At 40.5% G+C, this 22168-nt stretch overlaps 2 protein-coding genes and 1 pseudogene across 2 annotated transcripts; all 3 read left to right on the top strand.

Moving 5' to 3' along the window:
• Window positions 1-3496: 3496 nt before the first annotated feature.
• LOC131420109 (interferon beta-like) lies at window positions 3497-4051 on the top strand. Its single transcript, XM_058565889.1, has one exon. The coding sequence runs from the start codon at window positions 3497-3499 to the stop codon at window positions 4049-4051; it is 555 nt and encodes a 184-aa protein (XP_058421872.1).
• Window positions 4052-7711: 3660 nt separating this feature from the next.
• LOC131420115 (interferon alpha-4-like) lies at window positions 7712-8101 on the top strand. The gene has a single exon (XM_058565896.1). It carries the CDS (start codon window positions 7712-7714, stop codon window positions 8099-8101), a length of 390 nt encoding a protein of 129 aa, XP_058421879.1.
• Window positions 8102-20127: 12026 nt separating this feature from the next.
• On the top strand, window positions 20128-20797 carry LOC131420102 (interferon omega-2-like; annotated as a pseudogene).
• The last annotated feature ends 1371 nt before the right edge of the window (window positions 20798-22168 follow it).

Genomic DNA, 22168 nt, shown 5'->3' with positions numbered 1-22168 from the left:
CAAATAATCTGCTCCACATAATGTGATGTGGGCGATATAATGTTTAACCGTCCTCAGTTTCCTGAAAATAACCTGTCTTGGTCAATATATACTATTTTTTTGTGCTGTTGGATTCTAGTTACTAATAATTTTTCCCAGATTGAAGCTTTTCTCCACTGCCAGATTTCCCCAAAATTTCTCATTTCTTGGGACTATAACTTGGATTCCCCAAAATGTGGAGTCTTTTCTTTCATTATTATTTCTTACATGTATTACTTCATTTCTGAATTGGTCTAATTCTGATTTATGTTGTTTTATATCATTTCTTAATATTTTTAAATTCCTTTGTAACACTATGTTAAAATTTTAGTCTGTATTCTGTTGAATGCATTCCTGGTATATTTTCATTATCTGTAGAGATATTATTCTGCTCCTTACTTGCCTTTTTCTAATAATAACTTTGTATAAGACTTAACCCTAATACTATGCTGATGTTTGATTTTATAGGAGCTTATTCGCCTGACTTCTAGAAGTGGTCAGTGGTTCTTTTAACTTCACGGAGCTCCCTCTTCTGTTGCTTTGGTGAATTGTTCAAAACTGTGGTAGCTTGCATTCTGAGTTGTCCACCTCACACTGGTCTGGCCTTCTTTTCTTGTCTCTGTTGTTTCTATCCTGCTCAAACTTGAGTCTCCTTCTAGCAGTTCCTCCCCTTTCCCAAAAGGGAGCGGTGCCTGGTGGGTGTGAAAATTGCTCATATCCTAGACTATTTCAGTGCCTTTCAGAACTTACTGTGGCCCCTCACGCTCACCAGCTATTGCTCTGGGCAAAATCCCTTCCAGCTTCAGCTGCTGTTCTCCAACTAGCCTGGATGGCTGTCCAGTAAACACCTCTCGGCTGTGCTGGGGTTCTCAGGTCCGTTGCTTTCCTCTGCTTTCTCCCACACGGACGATACTACCAGGCAGGTCTTGTGGCAATGGGTGGTTTGTCCCCATCTGTTTGCATTTTGTGGTTCTGTCACCCAGTTTTTACGTTACATGGGGTTTTGGTTTCTTCTACTTGCAGTGTCTCTTTTGGTGTAGGGACTCAGGGAAATTCAAAACTACACTGCCACCACTGCCGCCTTCCCAGAATCTCGTCCCCGTATTCGTGGATTGTTTGCTGCGTCTTCTCAACTCTCAATACTCTTCACTCATTTCAGTTAACGACGCTGCTCTCTCTCCCCCTCCCCCAGTCTAGAAGGAAAGATAAATTGCTTCCTCTCCACCCCGTGTAGGAGGCATTGTATCAGCGCAGTTCAAGCACGAGTAGTTTGTTAGGAACACCTCAGAGGTCACCAATAGATAGGCCCTTCTGGGGAGAGCTGATTACATACAGCCAGTGAAGAAGAAGGACGAGGAATGGAGGGACATTTGGGAGATAGGTTGAGCATATTGTAAAGATCAGAAGACAGGAAATCTATTGACGAGGGGAAACCTGGAGTTCAGGGTTGCTCCAGTTTCATAAATCCACATTTACCCAGACACTCCCAGACTCTGCTTCGATTTGGTACAATAGAAGTAATGTCCCTCAACATGAAGCATATATTGAAATTATCATAACCTATAGAACCAAGAGAACTGATGCAGCTATCTGTAAAATGATGCAGAATTTCCTCAAGCATTTGAATCTGGTGTTGTCAGGAAATGAGAGACTTGACATAAATAAGTTTATTCTTCTCCACCACTATCCTCCTGGTCTAACATATTGGTAAGTCCCCTAACTGTGCTGCCTGCGGCCATCTGCCCTCCCTCCATTACTTATTGCTTACTGTAGAGAGAGTATTTTTTTTCCAAAACCTATTCAAGTTATTCCACTCCAGTCTAAAAGCCTTTCATGACATCTATGGCTCTTAGGATAAAGCAAACCTTCTTAACATGGCCTCAGAATCCCTGAGCTATCTGGCTGCCACTTGCCCTCTGGCCCCATCTCAGACCACTCTCTGACTTCAAGGTTGCAATGGCCTTTGGTCCTGTCCTCTGCCCTTACCACACATCCTCCCACCACAGGGTCTTTGCACATGCAGTCCCATCTCACCTTCCTTCTGATTCCAGCTCCAGTGTCACTCCCTGAGGCCAGTCTTCTCTGACCTCTCCTGCTACATTATGTTCCCTATGCTACATATGGAACCCACAGAACCACGAACCTCTCCTCTGTACCACTTGTCACCGTTGCATTTTACTTTTCTGTATTTCTTTGATTAATGCTCTTCTCTCCAAAGTAACTGTATGATCCATGAGAGCAGGGATTACAATCTGCAGCAGCTCATGCTATAGTTCTTTGCACACAGTGGGGATTCACTAAATTCACGTTGAAAGATAACGTGTTTTCTGAAAACTAAAAATAACTATTTGAAATATAATTATTATAACTTATTTTTGTATTGAAATCTTTAAAAATGTATGACTTGTCTCCTCGCCTATATAAACAGGATATAAAAATCATAATTTTACTTCTTACTGATTCCTCTCTTATGAAAATCGGTTACTACACTCTAAAAAAAATGGCTTCAGAACTATTGAGATAGGACCATTTGTCTTAACAGTAACATCCCCTGATTGCTTGATCTCTTTTACTCCCATTTTCCTTCTAGATCTCCTTGTAATATGTGGTATCTATTTGCACAGGAATGGAAAATGAGACATTTAGATTTGTTAGAAATATGTACAAAATAAGAATACATTGGCCCTCAATAATGGTCACAAGGCCTGCTATAAAGGCATCCACGAGCTTTTGTGCATGGCCTGTGTAACTCTCATTTTGTCTGCTTACAGATATTGCTTAATCCCTAGTTATCAATTATCTTCGAGATAGTTGCAATTGCCAGATAAAGCAACAAATAAGACTGATAAAGCTATGTCATTCTTGCTTGATATGGTTAAAGGCAATGCAAAAAACTTCAGATTAATTTAGTTGAACATTATTCTATTTTAGATACAAAAAGGTACTTGTCTTTTTTAACATCATAAATTGTATATATTTACTGTTTTGTGATAGCGTAATCGGGAATTAAATCTAATTCTTATGAAAAAGAAAATTCTCATACAAAGACCCCCCCACCCCCAAAAAATCTCATAATACTAAAACAGAAAAATAAAAAATACTTTGCCAAATGAAAGAACCCTGTAATAGTAGAGTCCTAAATGATTTGGCTTATTTTTTTCCTTTGGTATTGAACAATTCATGGAAACCTGACAAAACATTAGAAATCCTCAGAGTTTGTATATCTTTTTCCCTAGCTTATATAAAATAAAATAGGAGCTTAAAGAAAAAGAGTTTTAAAGACTACTAATGATTTCAATGGCATAGGAAAACAGAAAGGGAGAATTGAAAGTGGGAAATTCCTCTGAACTAGAAAGAGTGGAGGACCATCCCGTATAAACAGCCCACACTCATGGAGGAAGGACACTCGTCCTCAAGCTCTTGAAGCCTCTACTCCAGCATCGAGGTGGTAGAAGGCAACGCCGTTCCTGTTTTCATCATGACCAACAGGTGTATCCTCCAGATGGCTCTCCTGCTGTGTTTCTGCACCGTGGCTCTTTCCAGGAACTACAACTTGCTTCGGTCCCAACTAAGCAGCAGCAATTCGGCATGTCAGAATCTCCTGCGGCAGTTGAATGGGACCTATTGCCGCGAGGACAGAATGAACTTCGAGGTCCCCGAGGAGATTGAGCAACCACAGCAGTTGCAGAAGGAGGACGCCGTGTTGGTCATCTATGAGATGCTCCGGCAGACCTTAAGTGTTTTCAGAAGAAATTTCGCTAGCACTGGCTGGAATGAGACCGTCGTCGAGAGGCTCCATGCAGAAGTCCACCTGCAGATGGACCGTCTGGAGACAAACGTGGCTGAAATAACGGAGAAGGAAAACTTCACCTGGGAAAACACGCCCGTTCCGCACGTGAGGAAATATTACGCACGGATCGTGCAGTACCTGAAGGCCAAGAAGTACAGCCGCTGTGCCTGGACAACAGTCCAAGCGGAAATCCTCAGGAACTTTTCCTTCCTTACCGGACTCCTAGATTACCTCCAAAGCTGAAGGTCTCCCGGCCTGTGCCTCTGAGAACGGACAATGCTGACGGTGATTTCAGGCGTTCTTCCACCAGCAGAGGCGCTTTCAGTGACTGACAGCTAATGCACTGCGTTCGAAAGGACAGTTAAAGACTCGAAAATTTTTTACTAACTTATGAATTAAGTTATTTATTTATTTATTTAAACCTTTACCTTGGAAAATAAATTATGAAACAACAGTAAACATGGCCCGTTTTAATTTCAACTTGACATATAACCACCCATGTTAAAAATCGCAGAGTATCTATCAGACGTTCTTTGTAAAATGTGCCTGCAAACTAGTATAGTTTCTGGCCCCTGCCTTCAAGGCATTTAAAATCCAAGGAAGCCACGTGCAAAATACAAGGTAAGAGATGATAAGAGGACCTGAACCTTATAGGAGAATAAATGCGGCCTGAGCCACTGTAAAATGGAAGAGACAGGCAGGAGGCTCTGGAACTAGAACGACAGGTGCCTGCTGCTTCTACTCTGTGCCCCACACTCTCTGGCCCTAAAGTTAGAATTTGACTGGCTGTCAGGGTAACCAGAGGAATATTTCAGCTCTTGTGTTTGCCTAAGCTCATCCCTATTATCTGCAGGATGCTCTGCCTCCCCCTCGTACCCCCAGACCCTACAGGATTTTAAAATGTTTATGTGCCCCCTAAGCCTAAGGGTGAGAAGTCCCAGGCACTTCTGTGACACTGTTAAGTAGCAGTCCCTTTATAGTACTCTTCATGGGACAACCAAGATGTATGGGTGTCTTGGGGGAGCTGGCATTTCTGTCTCTTTCCAGGGCACAGACACCAGAGGGAGAAGAAAATTTGTCTACTATGCAAATCCCTATGCTCATTTTATAATTTAGATCATTTACTTGTCAGTGATATAAACAGTTTAATTGAATCATGAAAAATAATGAATAATAAAATTTACTTGGCTATGTAAAAAAATCGATCCATTTGATAATCTCTATCCTCATATAGACAGGCTGACTTTTTACCAGTGTCATCTAAAGATTATCAGATCATTTGAAGTCTAGGTTTTCAAGGGATGGAAAATTATGTCACAACTATTTACAGTTCACATGCATTCTGGGGATTTTGTCCATACTGGACAAGGGCAGGATAGCTGCAGGATTGATAATTTGGGGGACATAGATGACTGCCCACCTCAAAAGTAATGTGGTAAATTGTCTGGTTGCTGTGAGCTGTGTGAATCAGGGAGTGTGTGAGTTTAGATGTGTGGCTCTATGTATGACACCAGGCTAGTTGTTTTCTATTATGAAAAAGCAGAGGGCAAATCAGAGATGAGGTCATACTTGTGAGTTTAATACAGCGCTAGGCAGAGGCTGAAAATCGTGCTGCTCTTGCAGATTGAATTCCCAGAGCCACAGGCACCTTAAAGGAAATAGAATCCTAGTGGTTTTAGCAATGGACTCAGTAGGCATTATTGACACCAGTAAGAGTAGAGTGGAAATATTAGCCATGTCTACTATAATCCTAGTCACTGTGGCCGTGATTAGGCAAAATAGCTTGGACATTCATGAACACCTTCCAGTAGGAAGAGGAAATCTAAGAAACTGCTCTAGTAAAAATTATTTCTTGAGTGATTATACTGGGCCTGGTGCTGAGGATAACACAGTGAATAAGACAAAGTCCAGTTACTAAAGAGCTGATTTGCCGAAGATGGTCTCATACCTACTTTCTTAGTCCAGTTTGGGCTGCTGTAACAAAACACCACAGACTGGGTAGCTTAAAAAAACACAAACTTACGATCACACTAGTGGAGGCTGGAAGTCCAAGATCACGGCTCCAGCGTGTTCGTGTGAGGGCCCAGTTCTGGCTTGCAGACTCTTCCCTGCTCCCTCACAAGCTGGAAGGAGCAGGGATCTCTCTGGAGTCTTTTTTCTTAGGGCAGTAATTCCATTCATGAGGGCTGGGCTGTCATGACCTAAACACCAGCCAAAGGCCCAACCTCCTATTACCATCACATCACACATTAGGATTTCAAGTCATGAATTTGGGGGGGACACGGACATTCAGACTATAGCACCTACCATTTAAAGAGTAGGAAGCTAGAAGGCCTGAGGGAACTTAATCCTATGCAAAAAAAAAAAGGAGGAAAGCAAGGTTCAGGATCAGAGCTGAAAGCGAATTCTTCATGTGACAATAATCTATATTTACGCAGTTTTGAATTAAGGACAAAGATGTTTTCCTTTTGTTTGAAAAGAATAGAATTGAATTGGAACCTCTGAAAGTTCTTTGGGAAATTTGAGATTTGAAATTTAATGCAAAAACACAAAGAAATTGATGATGTTTCTAAATTGCCTGTTCTCATTGAGGATGATATCGCTACCAACAGTGCAAAAATTAGTTCTAGGGGTGTGAACAAATCTTAGATATTACCGTAATTTCTGGTGCTCCAAAGCTCAACATTATCCAAAGAAATCTTATGCTTCAGTTCATTTTTTTCGTTGGGTTTTCTTGTGTATCATATAACAAGCATTGACATTGAGTTCATGGAAGATACACAAAATGTGTGCAAGATCAGTGTTGTAAAACCTATGATGAATGGGTGGCTCATGGGAGGACTTTCCATCCGTCATTTGCTTGATCTCAAAGTCATACTGTGAGAGGTGGCCTTCACTTATTTATGAGCTGCCATTGGCTTTCTGTGGATGTTGCTTATGTTTGAGCCTCAGTGCTTCTGAGCGTGAGGTGGGGTTGAGAATTAAATGCAAATAGTTTATATTTTACTATTTAATCTATAAAGTGAAACAACCATTAACAATTATGTTGATAGCAGAAAAGAAAAGATATTGTCAGAGTATCTAGCAGCTAGTGAAGTTAAAATTCATTTTCTGACATGAAGCGAAAGTAAAAATTATGTATGTAAAAATACATGTTAAGAAAATAATTTGAATTTTCAATTGTTTTTAGCAGTTCTGAAAGATTTTTATATATATCATTATTGGTATTATAATGATGTATTCATGTAAAATTTTAATATGAATATGTAATTTGATACATTACTATTTAGATAAATTAATATATCGCATTAAAAGTCCCTCTGCAAACTTATTTATGAAGATAAATTAAATGTCAATAGCTTTCAAATTTGACTTTTATCTTAAAATTTTAGTTTATTCTTACTCTTGTACTGAATAGAAAGAGTAAAGTATGCACTCTCTTTTTCTATGTATAAAGTAGAGATGTAGAGAGAATACATAAACAGATATGCAGTGTTTCTGTGTTACTAAGTTTTCTTGAGGGGTTCAGTTAGGAAAAAACATAAAAAGACTCTGCAGGCAGGACGCGATGAAGAAAAAAAAATGGTTGAGAAACACTGCTCTAAACCCATGAAGAAAAATGCATAAAGGAAAGAAAAACAGTAGAAAGTAAGGGAAACATTCAGAAAATAGACACTCATGTGTGCCCTATTTAAGACACAGGCACAAAGGAAGGTCTACAGAGAACCCAGAGACAAGGGTCACAGGTCATCCACCTCAGCCAGGCCAGCATCATCTGCAAGATCCCCAACGGCCCTACCCTTTTCCTTCCTGACAGCCCTGGTGGTGCTCAGCTGCCACTCCATCTGCTCTCTGGGCTGTGACCTGCCTCACACCCACAGCCTGGGCAACACGAGGGTCTTGATGCTCCTGGAACAAATGAGGAGAATCCCCGCCTTCTCCTGCCTGAAGGACAGAAATGACTTTGGATTCCCCCAAGAGGTATTTGATGGCAACCAGTTCCAGAAGGCTCAAGCCATCTCTGTGGTCCACGAGATGATCCAGCAGATCTTCCACCTCTTCAGCACAGAGGGCTCGTCTGCTGCCTGGGATGAGACCCTCCTGGACAAATTCTACACTGGACTTGATCAGCAGCTGACTGACCTGGAAGCCTGTCTGACCCAGGAGGTGGGGGTGGAAGAGACTCCCCTGATGAACGAGGACTCCATGCTGGCTGTGAGGAGACACTTCCAAAGAAACACTCTGTATCTGCAAGAGAAGAAATACGGCCCTTGTGCCTGGGAGATTGTCTGAGCAGAAATCACCAGATCCTTCTCTTCATCAACAAACTTGCAAGAAAGGTTAAGGAGTAAGGAATGACATCTGGTTCAACAGGGAAATGATTCTCACTGACTAATAATATCACACTTCCACTTGTTCCATCATGTCAAAGACTCTCATCTCTGCTGCAATCATGACCTGAATTCAATCAAATTTGTCAAATGTTTTCAAGAGTACTAATGAATATTGTGTTTAACCCTGAGGACACTAGTCTCATACAGATGACCATGCTTATCTATTTATTTATCTATTTAAATATTTATTTATTTAATTATTTATAAGATTTAAATTTTGTTCATACAATATTGTGTGAAGCTTTACATGTGCTTTAATATAACAAAATGTGTTCTTTTTATTTAGTCAATTTATTATTTTCTTTGTTCATTAAATTTTTACTTGGAAAATGTCTTATATTTGCTTTTTCTTTAAAAAAGAAACACCACACTTGAATGTGCAACCTAGTTAAAGAATGGATGGCACAATTCCTTTACCCATCATTGTTATATTCAAGTAAGAAGTAAAAATGGACTTCCTCTAAGCCAGGTTGTATGTTGCCCTCAGGATGTTGAGGTGGACATAACAAATACAATTCCTGTTTGTTTTTTTTTTTAATTTTTTGTTTATTGCAGTTACATTGGTTTATAACATTGTATAAATTTCAGGTGTACATCATTACACTTCTATTTCTGCATAGATTACATCATGTTCACCACCCAAATACTAATTACAACCCATCACCACACACATGTGCCGAATTATCCGTTTCGCCCTCCTCCCTCCCCACTTCCCCTCTGGTAACCACCAATCCAATTTCTGTCTCTATGTGTTTGTTTATTGTTGTTGTTATCTACTATTTAATGAAGGAAATCATACGGTATTTGACCTTCTCCCTCTGACTTATTTCACTTTGCATAATACCCTCAATATCCATCCATGTTGTCACAAATGGCTGGATTTCATCGTTTCTTATGGCTGAGTAGTATTCCATTGTGTATATATACCACAGCTTCTTTATCCATTTACAATTCCTGCTTTCTTGTATGTTTGATTTTGTAGGGAAAGTAACCTAAAAACAATAATCAGTTGATTGATCATTAAATATCAATTATTTTTAAAACAGTACCAATTTATATTATTAATATAATAATAATTATTTAATTATTAATAATATAATTAATATTAGAAATTAATATCAGATTTAATGCTATAATGAGAAGAAGGGGAAAAAATGGAATTCTCAGCAGAAGCTGGATCGAGTCATGTCAGGATATAAGAACATAAGCAGTAGATAGTCTCTGTATTTGGCTGGAAGACATCTATGTGCAAATTTCCACTGCATATTTGAGTTTGCAATTTACAAGCAATTCCATGAATTGTAGAGCATGGGAAGGGAAGTGGTCAGATGGGAAGAGAGTATAGAATGAGAAAAGGACTTAAAATTGACTTCTTGGACCTTCAACATTCAAAGGGAGGAAAGAGCCACAAGGGAAACATGTGGAATGGCCATATGTTAACAGGATGAGAGAGCAGCGAGAAGACTGTGTTTAAGGACTGAAACTGCTTAGAAGACCCAATGTGTTCATGAAAAATGTGGATGGAAACTGCCCCCCACACTGGGAAGGTAGATGGCACTGGTGACCTCAGGGAGAGCTGGTTTGGTGGAATAAGTTACCAAAAACCATACTGGAATAGGAGGAAGGGTGAACAGGAGAAGTTAGTGACAACATATAGAAAATGATTTTGAGAGGTTTGCCTTCTGAAGCGGAGGAGAGAAATAGGATGGGACCAAGAAAAGAGTGTAGATGATTTTTTCTCTGCATTGTTGTGCCTTTTTTGAAATGTTTTTGCCTCTGGAGAGATTTCATATATTGACAAATCATATTAATATGTTTAATGTCTTATTTACTTTAAATCATGACAAATTTAATTATTACAATGATAACTTATCATTATTTTGATTAGTACCATGTTGAAGGTCACTAAGCTGCTCTGTGGACTGAAACCATCCACCACATGGGGAAACAGATGGAACTGACCTCCGTGAGACCTGGTTTGGTGGAATTAATGAGCAGAACCACATCGGAGTAGTAGAAGGGTGATAAGAGAAGAACTCTCATTGTCATTTATTTCACCTGGGGATTCACTTTACTTCTTACATCCTATTCAGACCAACATTTGTTTTCCTTTTGCCTCAGTGCATCGAAATGCAGGGATAGCTTTCTAAGAAAGTTGAGTGGAGAAAGAAAAAAATGGCCCTTTATATTTCCATTTTTACTTCCCTATTTTGGTACTGACCTCAAGATGAAATAGAAAGTAATTCAGAAGCAGCAAGACAAACTTTGCCCTGAAAAGTACTAAATTAAAACAAACATATAACATTAGAGAGACTCCGAAATTAGTGAAGCAAAGATGGCGAGTTTTCTGTAGCATCATACGCTGCCCTCACTGTCCTCCATCTTCACTGTGAGAAGGAGAGTGATGAACCAAGAAGCTCTGTAGAAATGTAATGACTGAATAATCTAGGGATGGCTACTAATTATTTCAATATAATCTTCTTATGGGAGACCAATATAAGCTTCTGATGTCAAGTCTGATGGAAAATCTGAGAATATTCCTTGTTAATAATTATATCTTGGGTAATTATTATGAACTCAGTGATGATGACAAAATAGTGAGCAAGTTATAGACCTTTCTCCTAAGGAGGTTCCTTGTCAAACAGGTCTAATAAATCCATTTTCAAGAAGAAAAATCCAGAAGGATGAGGCAGCGTGGCTGACATGCAAAATAAAGACAGCAAAAACAGGGCCCAGGAACACATGTGAAATTTTGTTCTTAGCAAGAATAACACTATTTACATAACTTCAAAATTAACAAAAAGACTTTCTTTTTGAAAGATTTGATTCATCTATATTGAATCATCTGGGGCAAAACTTCATTGTCCATTGAAGTTTCTTGGGGCAAGTTAAACATAAATTGAGAAAATGAAAGAATAATTTAAAAGGTTGATGTCTTCTAATTTATTTAGAGTATACATAAAGGAAAGGAAAAAGAGATAAAATGTATACAGGAATATCCAGAAAATAAAAAGTACTGTGTTCTCTACTCAAGAGACAGGCATAGCAAGGTCTTCAAAGAAAGTAGGGGTCAATGCTCAGACAGACACACACCTCATCCAGGCTACCGGCATCACCAAGGTCCCAAATGCTCACCCTTCTGATGGCCCTCCTGGTGATTAGCTGCATCACCATCTGATCTCTGGGCTGTGACCTGCCTCAGAGACATGGACTTATTCAGAGGAAGACTTGATGCTTCTGAGACGAACGAGGAGGATATCCTTATTATCCTGTCTGAAGGACATCTCCTCTGGTAGATGGTGGATGCAGCCAGTTGCAGAAGGCCCAGGCCATCTCTGTCCTCCACGAGATGCTCCAGCAGATCTTCACCATCTTCCACACAGAGCGTTCCTCTGCTGCCTGGAACACAACCTTCCTGGACAAACTCGGCACTGACTCCATTGGAAGCTGGAAGACCTGGAAACCTGTTTGGTGCAGGCAATGGGAGGGGAAGAATCTGCCCTGGGAACTGAGGGCCCTACACAGGCTATGAAGAGGTACTTCTGGGAGATGCATCTCTATCTGAAAGAGAAGAAATAGGGTGACTGTGCCTGGGAGATTGTCAGAGTGGAAATCATGAGATCCTTCTCTTCATCAACAAACTTGGAAGAAAGATGAAGTAAGGAAAGGGACCTGGAAATAATTATCTTTAACAAATACAGTTATTGAAATGATTCTCTTTACCTAAGTCACACGCCCATGTGTTCCATCATTTTAAAGACTCTTATTTCTGCTTTAGTCATAGAATGCATTGAGTTAAATTGTTCGACGTTGTTGTTAAAATGTTTTTGTGAAAATGAGTATCTCTTGGGGCTTCACTCCTTGAGGGAGAGCTATACTGATGCTGTTTATATGTTCATATATTGGGGAAACTTCTGGTTTCTCATTCAACATGTAACCAGCTTGGAAGTCACCATTCCTGACTTCACAACAACAACGAAACGCAGAATGACTTGAAACAACTCTTTTTTAGATCCATCAAGAATTGAAATCCCAGGGCAAGCCACTGCCTTGATAACTGGAGAGAAAGGAGGATGCAGAGAATCACAGCTTACCTGGAGCAGAAGCCCGCAGCTGGCTCTAGTATTGGTGGGAACACTTAACTGTAATTGAAGAATTGCTGGAGGCTCTGTGTGGATGAGTTTCAGTGTTAAAAATTCCAGGGGTCCAGAGTCATTGGAACCCCACTCTTCTGTGAGTTTTACCTTCAGGAACACTAGTAGGTTCTCACGTGAAGATCAGAGAAAAATCTGTTTTTTCCAGCAGAGGGAGGCAAAAAGTAATCATTTTGAAATACTCTGAGAGTTCTGTTCTCCTTAACAAAATCCTGCCCTCAAGCGAAACCGTTTTACCAGAGCCTAACCCACCTGAGGGCGGGGAAATACCTAACTCCAAACCCCTCTCCATTTCCTTTCTCACCTAATAGGGTGGTAAAAAGCCGAGGAGCACTTGTGAAGGTCACAGCCCAGGGGCACAGGGTCCCTGAAAGACTGAGACATAATTATAGGATTCTAGAACACTTCCCCTCCCCCATACCAACATCAAATCAATAGGGTTCCAGTACAATAACCAGAGATTTCAATGGAAAGAATTGAAAGTCTCAGACTTTATTTAAGAAGTCTCTAGGGAAACCCAAAGACAACAGGAGAGAAAAAAGCAAGTCCTCAAGAGGAAATTTTAGCCTCTGACACCTACAGCTACAGCAAACAATGAACACAGCCCAACTCCTAGCTGGAGAAATGTAGCACCTCATCCAAAAGGGCAATTTACCCCAGTTCCTTTTACCCAGTACATCATGTCCAGCTTTCAACAGAAACTTACAAAGCATACTAAAAGGTGAAACACTCAGTTTGAAGAGACAGAGCATGCATCAGAACTAGACTCGGATATTGCAGAGATTTTGGAATTATCAGACCAGGAATTTAAAATAACTGTGAACAATATGCTGAAGGCTCCAATGTATTAATTTATTCATTCATCTACTTTATGTACATCAGACTATGTATGGTACTTAAACTAGTTTTATTCATTTAATACCATGTTCACCTAATAATATACTCTAATATCACAAAAAATGTTCACCTGTATCTTTTATTACATTACTTTCTTGTTTAATTTATAAAACTCTTCCCCAGGAGACATCTTGGATTTGTTTATTCTTAAAAAGAGAAATAGCCTAAATTTCCAACCCATATTAAAAAATAAATGATGAATTCAACTCCCTCATTTGTTTTTTCCACTCAGTTATAGTTTATAACTGCATATTTCTGTCAGATTATGTGGTAGTTCTGAGAATACAGAGGTGAAAAAGCAAATGCAGAACTTATTCTCTTGGAGCTTTCAACTTGGAAGAGAAAGATACAAAAGCAGTAATCAAGCTTAATGAATTTCAATTATGTTTCATGTTACAATGAGAGGTAGAGGACAAGGGATTCTGTCACCAGAAGCTTGAATGAGGGATGTCTTGAACGGGGAAAAAGCAGATGTTCTCTATAAAGTCCTCAAGAAACATCTCAAGACAGACGTCCCATTGGTAGATGCATATGTCAATGTGGAATCTCCAACAACGTACATCCTGGAGATATGAATTTGTAATTGTTTCATATTTGGAAATCATGGTATGGTATGGTAATGGATGTCATTACTTATGACTAGAGTGTGGAATGAGATGACCTAAAGCTTGTAAAAGCTTTCAACTTTTAAGGCTGAGAAAGAGGAGAGCCTGCAAAGTGGACAGAGACGGAGTAGTCAGTGCGGTTAGGAGAAAACCAGGAGGAAGGATCTCCAGAAAGCACTGAAGAAGAAAACAGAGAGTTTGAGGTTTCACAGGATGAAACTTAAGTAGTTACTGATGATGTAACTGCATGGAATCTAGATTCCATGGAGATTCTGCATGGAATCTAGATTCGGTCAGGACACATATGTGATCCTGGGGAATTCACTCAACTTCCCTGACCTTCAGTTTTCTCAAATATAAAGTAAGGTGGAAATATTCCTAGAGTTAGTGTGAGTATTAAACAAACTAGAACATTTCAAAGCACTTAGCAGAGTATCTTCCACTGAGTGAGGACTTAACAGATGATAGCTGTTTTCTTATTTTTTCATATAGATCTATAGGAGTATGGTGAACTATCCTACCTCTCTCTCTATAACTGACTGCAAAACGCTGATAGTCTAAAAAACAGAATTGAGAAAAAAGTGGCTCATTAATTGTATGTAATTACATACACAATAATATAATATATACATATATAAATATGTACATATATCTGTAAAATACATATACCATAAAATGTGCTATATATACTATATATCTATAAAGATATATAGTATTACATACATTTATATAGTATTCATTTGCTGATTCTGATTCCTGGCACATTCCCCTTTCCTCTCTGCTTTCCTGGATCCCGTTCTTTCACTCTCATATCAGAACGGTTTCATTCCTTCCACTGTAGAAACCCTCAGCGTCTCTCCTCATTCACTTTTCATTAAGCTGTTCTTCCCATTCACACAGCTGCTTTCCTTTCCATTACGGTTTCTGGTGTCAATTTCCCCTTAAGAGTACAAAGCCACAAACTGAAAGCAAAAGATGAGTGGAAGTTTCAGGTTTTTCAGAAACTCTCATATGAGAGGCCTTTTTTTTTCTCCCTGTGAATATTTTTGGAAACCTTGCAATGCTGTAACACTAGCTGTAGCAAAAAGGAAATAGAAAGCTGGATCCTTTTTGCTCTGGGGCTATTAAAACATTTATAACGGAAGAGTGCCCCCTACTGGCCAAGATGGACAAAGATAGGGACCAAGTCTGGAGACCCAGCTTCTATTCTAGGCAGATCTGTCCCCTTGGAGCATTTTCTCCACAATAAAAAAAAAAGGCTCTTTCTTAGAAAGAATCGAACCTAATACTGGAATAAGCTCGTTTCCTGAGCTTTTGTATATTTTTTAAAAATGTCCTTTGTTTTTTAGAGGAGTTTTTGGTTCACAGCAAAAGTGAAAGCAGAAGGTATAGAGAATCTCCACACACTCCCTGCCCCTCCACATGCAGCCTCCCCATTATCAGCATCTCTCATCAGATGCAACATTTGTTACAAGTGATGAACCAACATTCACACATCATTATCACCCAGAGGCCACAGTTTATAGTTAGGTTCACTCTTGGTGCTGTATCTTCGATGGGTTTGGAGGAATGTATAGTGATACATCCACCATTACAGTGTCTCTACCCTAAAACCCTCTGTGCTCCTCCTATTCATCCCCCCAACCCCTGACAACCACTGATCTTTTTACTGCCGCCACAGATCTGCCATTTCCAGAACATCAGCAAGGTGGAATCAAACAGCAGGCAGCCTTTTCGGATTGGCTTCTCTCACTTTATGCATTTAAGTCTCCTTCATGTCTTTTATATTCTGTGGGCAAAAATGGTATGATTTGGCTCCATATTCCCACCTTACCCAGAAAAATCTTTGTAGCCATATCCTGATCATATCCAGAAGTTATTAATTTGTTATATATTCCAAAGTATTGGAGAACTGAGGCGAAGGAGGTGTGAAGGGGTTGGGGTCCCAGAGCTGCCAGCAAAGGGCACTAATCACCCGCCCGCCCAGCACAGGTACGTCCCTGGCCAGCGCGACTGGAGAAGGGGCACAGGCATCCATGGTCCCCGCCCTGGATCCCTTGGCGCGGTGACAGGAGGTCACAGTGCAGCGCCAGCTGGGGACCGCTGGGTCTCGTAAGCTCAGGGAATGAGTATGAACCGGGCCCTGCCTCCCCCCTCTCTGCCCACGCAGAGCTGCGCGCTGCAGGTCAAGACTGTCCAGCCTCCCACGGGAACACAGTAAAGACCAGAGGGAGCTGTGCCCACTTGTCTACACCCGATGAGCTGGTCAAGACTCCAGGAGCTCATCTGTGCCTCTATGTAGGCGCCTCCACGTTCTGATTCCACTAGGAGGAGGCAGCACCTGGCTCAGGACTCTCATTTGCTCAAAACGCCAAAGCACAGGAAACATGGAGTTGAGTCAGTAGCAGCCTGAGAACTTGGAAGGAGAACAGAGATGAAAGCCTTCACTGGAACAGCGGCAGGTCCTCAGGAGATGGAAGGATACAATGGGCAGCACTGAGTCAAGTGTTTCTCCAGAACATTCTGATTCAGAGGATGAGAAGACTGAAGTGGATGCTGAGAGCACATTGTTCTCCCATGGAGACTTGGCCAATAGCAGTGTCCTCAGCATGGGTGACACTGACAGCACAGCAGCCTGCAGAGTATCAGAAGGGAGGAGGGTTACTCTGGTGCCAGCTGCAAACTTCTCTTCCCTCCATTGGACACAGCAAGTCATTGCTTGCAGGAAAAATTATTCCTGAGGCCAATGCAATCCAAGGAATCTCCTAAGTTAGGGTCATGATGCAGCCTCCTTTAAAAACAAACAACATAAAACAATGCCTGAATAGGAGGGACACACGCAGGGATTTGAATACATGTAGCCACAAGCAGGTAGAGCCTCCCCAGCAGGACATGTATTAGCAACGTGCACGTTGGAAGATCACAATTTCTAAAAGCAACAAAGACCTTTGTGAAAATTTGTTTATTTAATTTAGGCAATTGGAAAGAGGACATTGATGGATCAGTCCGCATTCTTTTCTTTCCAGTTGGTACATACCGCAGTGCATAGGTACACTTAGAGTTTGGAAATCTTCCTGAGGTTAGGGTCAAAAAATAACCAAAGAACATTGTTATATTACTGCTAAAAATATCATTTTTACAATTAATGCTGATTTTAATAATATGTTTACTTCAATCCTACAGTTTTATTTTATGAATTTTTAATAGGATGAGGCTAGAAAAATAAATAAAGACAACAATACTAAGCAGTGTGGCTGAGTCTGGAGCTTAAGCCAGACTCTCCTTGGTAAGTAGCCCTTTGAAAGCATTCCCTGCTTCTGTCTGGGACGTGCATAATACTCATCCATCTTGGTCATACATGAGCCTCTTCAGCACTCACATCGCAACCACTGGTTGCAAAGACAGAGGAGAAGAGATTCTTTGCTGGACTCTATCAGTAGACAGCAGTAAGTGCAGTCTGGCCTGGAGGTGAGAAACGGAGTTGTCCTTGGGAGTGAGAAGAGCGGGCTGCCTGAAGAGGGCTCCAGGGAATCAGTGAGTTCCTGAAGGAGGAAAGTCAGAGCCCATATGGCTGGAATCTGTAAGGTGCTTTTTGTTTATTCTTAAACTCACAAGAAAACTCAGGAGTTAAAAATAAATAGGCTTCCAGGAGTCTGCAGTTAATGGGTTAATAAAGTTATTTTACTATATTTCATTGAAGAAATCACTGATACAATATATGACTACTTTTTCAATTTACAGAAAAATCTACTCCCTTCTAACTAATTAATAGGGATGTTGTCTGTTTTTCTTTAGATTTTAAAGTCAGTTTAATGGACTCATACCACACCCTTTTATCCTACAAAACAATAGACAACAATTCCTTGCCATTTGAAGTGGAACTCAGGATCCTTTGTCATCTCATTCTCTTTGTAACCTCGGGCCCTGCAAGACCAGTTCAACTGACCCCATCTCTCATCCACAGAGTGACTAAGAGTTGCCTTTCAGAAAACATGCAAAGTTATGTAACCAAGGCATGGGCAAAAGAAGAAATCTAGACCTGAAACTACTGGTGAACCAAACATCCTCCTTTCCACAAAACCCAAGGACAGGGACGATAAATATCATGATTACTATTATCTAGATTAAGATCAGAATCGTTTGGAATATTCTAATTCCCTTTCTTTTAACTCTAGATTTCCCAAGGCAATCTTTTCATTGCCTGAGTGGATTTATCAACTGGTAGAGTGCTCAGGCAAGGGCTGCTATCCACTATCCTGCCAGAGAGGGTGAGTGTTCCAGCAACTGGGGTTCTGGTTGCCAGTCTCTGTGAGTTGGTTGGTGTGAATTCTTCCTTCTCTCCTCAGAGCTGATCATACGTGGATTAAATGAAAGAAAAGTCATATGACTGATCTTACAAAGCTGAAGGTAGGCCATTGACCCAGGAGTTGGTCTTTGAGTGTCTGGCAGAAGCAGCCATTGCCCTGCCTTTGTGTTATTTATTATTGGCCTTCATTCTTCCCCTCTGCCATACCCTGGTCCCCAATTTAGCTGCACTGAATTTTGCTAACTTAGAATACGTCATTTTGTCAGTGGAAAATCACTTCCCTATTCTACTTTCCTGACATTCAGACTTACATTTATTTTCTTTTTGTCGGCAAAACCACTGTCGAACTTTACTTTGTAGGACACTTGAAATAAAAAACAAAACATCTGAAGTCTTGAAAATGATAGAGATTGCAGCATCTTTGCCTTTCTTTTACTTCCTTTCTTGTTCTCACCTCATCATGAATTAGAATGTAATGCAGGAGCCGCAAGGCAAATCTCCACCACTGAGCCACAAAGTGAAAAGAAGCTACAAAAATTTTAAATGAAAAAATCATGAACGAGTAAAGAAAGGAAAACTATTTCTCCCTGATGTAGTAGTCTAACCCTCACTGCCCTGCGTTCTTAGAGGGAGACAGAGACAGAGGAACAAAGAAGCCCAATGGAATCCACTGACTGATGAACAACCAAAGGTCATTAGTTTCTGTAACATAAGCTTCTAATGAGAGACAATGTTATCATTGAATCCCATGTGCCCAGCTCAGAAACTTCCAGCATAACAAGTGTTCAATAGTTTAAGTAAAAGAGTTGAATAGTGAAATCTGTACTCGGCAAAATAAAAATTATTGCTTTCTAAAGGGGAGATGATTACACCTGGGTAATTCCTCCACCTCCTTAGACAAAACAAAGTGTGCTATCAGCACCTGAGGGCTGGTGACACTTTTGATACCTGGGGACTCAGATCAGGAGAGCAGAGGTCACCACTGAGAACTAGGGTCCTACACAGACACTCTAGGAGAAAGGGAGAGGGTCCTGAAGGATTAATTATTTTGTCAACAAAGAAACAAGCCCTTCCACAGTAAAGAAATGTTGAAGTCCTCAGGAAATGGTGAGCCTGCCCTTAGGGCATGAGTCCAGGAGACTTCAGGAGGAGGACTCTGTCACTGTAGAGGAGAGGGTGGTACGAGATGTGCTATCCTCCTTGTGAGTGAGGTGGTGCTGGGAAAATAAATTATCTTGGAATTAGAATCTCCACAGCCATATGCTCCTGAAAAGAACCAAGACTCCTGCTGGCACAGCCTGAGGAGCACTATAGGCCTCCAGTAAGAAAATGGTAGAAAGAAAGGACAAGGTCTATGTTAGTTCTGACCTTGGTGGACCCAGTGAAGCATAACCACATGGACCTGCATCAATGAGTTCTAGAAGGAAGAGAAGCATTGGAGAAGCTCATTCACTCATAATCATCAGCCTTTCCTGTGAATCAAACAGTAAATGAAACCCAGTCCTTGGTTCTAAAGAGTTTAATTGTCAAAGGTGGTCTGGTAAATCCCTCAACAAATACAGAGACCATTAGGATTGAGGGATCCTGACCTCATATGTAAAGTAAGGAGGGTAAAATGGAGCCTAAGAGCAGGGCTACAAATGTGTCCTAGACAGAGAAGAACAATATTTATATATGAAAAAGAATGTTTGTGTATGTGAGTATTGACATACCTACATCACTTCTGACTTTAGGACAAAGACCTCACTCATTTGATTGATGAGTATCCCTTTGGATTGGCAAATCTGAAGTTTATGGGGAAAATTAAACTTCTACTGCAAAATTAAGAGTTTGGATTGATGACATCTTCTTAGACCATGTGGAGAACAGATAAATGAAAACCAAAAAGGAAGTAAAAGTGCAGAGAAATGTTTAGAAAATGAAAATTTGTGTGTTCCCTATTTAATGGCCATGTTTAGAAAGAATGTCATCAGAGAACCTCAGTCCAAGGTTCACCAGAAGCCCAGCTCAGCCAGGCCAGCAGTACCCTCGTTTTCCCCATGGCCCCCATGCTCTCTCTACTGATGGTCCTGGTAGTGTTCAGCTATGGCCCTGGGGGATCTCTGGGCTGTGAACTGCCTCAGAACCATGTCCCGGTTAGCAGGAAGAACTTTGTGCTTCTGGGCCAAATGAGGAGAACCTCCTCCGTCTTCTGTCTGAAGGACAGAAAAGACTTCAGCTTCCCCCAGGAGATGGTGGATGGGGATGGCAGCCAGTTCCAGAAGGCCCAGGCCATCTCTGTCCTCCACGAGATGCTCCAGCAGATCTTCAACCTCTTCCACACAGAGCGCTCCTCTGCTGCCTGGAACACGACCCTCCTGGACAACCTCTGCTCTGGACTCCATCAGCAGCTGGAAGACCTGGACACCTGTTTGGTGCAGGAGACGGGAGAGGAAGGATCTGCCCTGGGAACTGTGGGCCCTACACTGGCCGTGAAGAGGTACTTCCGGGGAATCCATCTCTACCTGAAAGAGAAGAAATACAGTGACTGTGCCTGGGAGATTGTCAGAACGGAAATCATGAGATCCTTCTCTTCATTGACAAACTTGCAAGAAAGCTTAAGAATGAAGGATGGAGACCTGGGGTCACCTTGAAATGATTCTCCTTGACTACTGTGCCATGTCACCCTTGCACATGTCTTTGGTCATTTCAAAGGCTGTTATTTCTGCTTTAATCATAGAATTTATTGAATTTAATTTAGTAAGTATTTTGTCAGTTGTATTAAGCCAGAATATGTTAAAAATATTCAGATCCCCTGGGCATCAGTGCCTAAGAGATGACTGCCCTGATATTATTATTTATTATTTGTTTATTTATTTATATTTATTTTTATATCTTAAAATATTTATATTTATACTTTCATATAAAAGATATTTGCCTTTATATTGTATTAAAATTTAGAAAACAGGTTGACCTTTCCATTTTATTGAATTTGCATTTTGTTTTATTTATTAAATTCTTATAAAAGACAACTTCTTGAGTCTGTTTATCCTTCAAACCTAAATCTAAACCCCGGTTTTCTAAACCAAATCAAAGAATAGATAGTAATATCTAACTACACATTCATTCAGTTCATGTCGTATGTATGAATTGAGTATCAAAGTGGTAGATTATTGAATTGCCTTCAAGAAACACAGGTGAATAAATCTAACACAATACTTTTTCTGTTGAATTTTTCAATCCTACAGGGAAACAGACATAAAAAGATTACAAATTTTAAAATTTCAATTATATTAAAAATACTCAAAGAGGGGAAAATGATGTTCTCACATCAGAAGCTTTAGATATAAATAATTTGGGGGAGAAAAAAGATATACTTTCTACGGTACCTGGGTGATATCTAAGTGCAGAAGTTTTGTTGACTGCTGGGCATGTGGGTCTAGAATGAACAACCAATGCCATGGGTGCAAGTATTAATTTGGGATTCCTCATTGCATATCTGGGCAAGAGGGCATAGGAATGGATGTGGTCACTTATAAATAAAATGGATGATGAGAAGAGGACCTACACATAGTCCTCAGACCTTCAACATTTAAAGGTAGGGCAAAGGAGAGTCTGCAATGGGCACTGAGGCCGAGTGGCCAGTGCCATTAGAAGCACACTTGGGGACAAATAAGGGGGAGACTACTGAAGGGAAGAAGTGTGTGTAAATTATAGAGTGGTGCTTGCAGGGCAGGTGCAGACTGAACTGTCCCAGTGGACCTGAAAACAGATGCTGCTGGTGACCTCAGTAGGTTCTTGGTTAGTAGAAATAATGGGACAGAAACCAGATGGGAGTAGGTTGAAAAAGAAACACAAGTATGAGAACTAGGGGCACCATGTTTAGAAAATTATCCTCGGAAGCTTGTTTGTGAAGTGGAGGAGACCCTCCTGGAGAAATTTCTCACTGGACTTGGTCAGCAGCTTGGAGACCTGGAGATCTGTGAGTCAGGAGAAAAAAATAAAAGAAATTCCTGAGGCTAGTA

The sequence above is a fragment of the Diceros bicornis genome, chromosome 22 (assembly GCF_020826845.1).
Source record: "Diceros bicornis minor isolate mBicDic1 chromosome 22, mDicBic1.mat.cur, whole genome shotgun sequence".
Classification (NCBI taxonomy): Eukaryota; Metazoa; Chordata; class Mammalia; order Perissodactyla; family Rhinocerotidae; genus Diceros; species Diceros bicornis.
This window is presented reverse-complemented; position numbering and strand designations above follow the sequence as displayed.

Excerpts from the sequence above, each read along its gene's own strand:
- LOC131420109 (XM_058565889.1), top strand. The coding sequence starts at position 3,497 with ATGACCAACAGGTGTATCCTCCAGATGGCTCTCCTGCTGTGTTTCTGC.
- LOC131420115 (XM_058565896.1), top strand. The coding sequence starts at position 7,712 with ATGCTCCTGGAACAAATGAGGAGAATCCCCGCCTTCTCCTGCCTGAAG.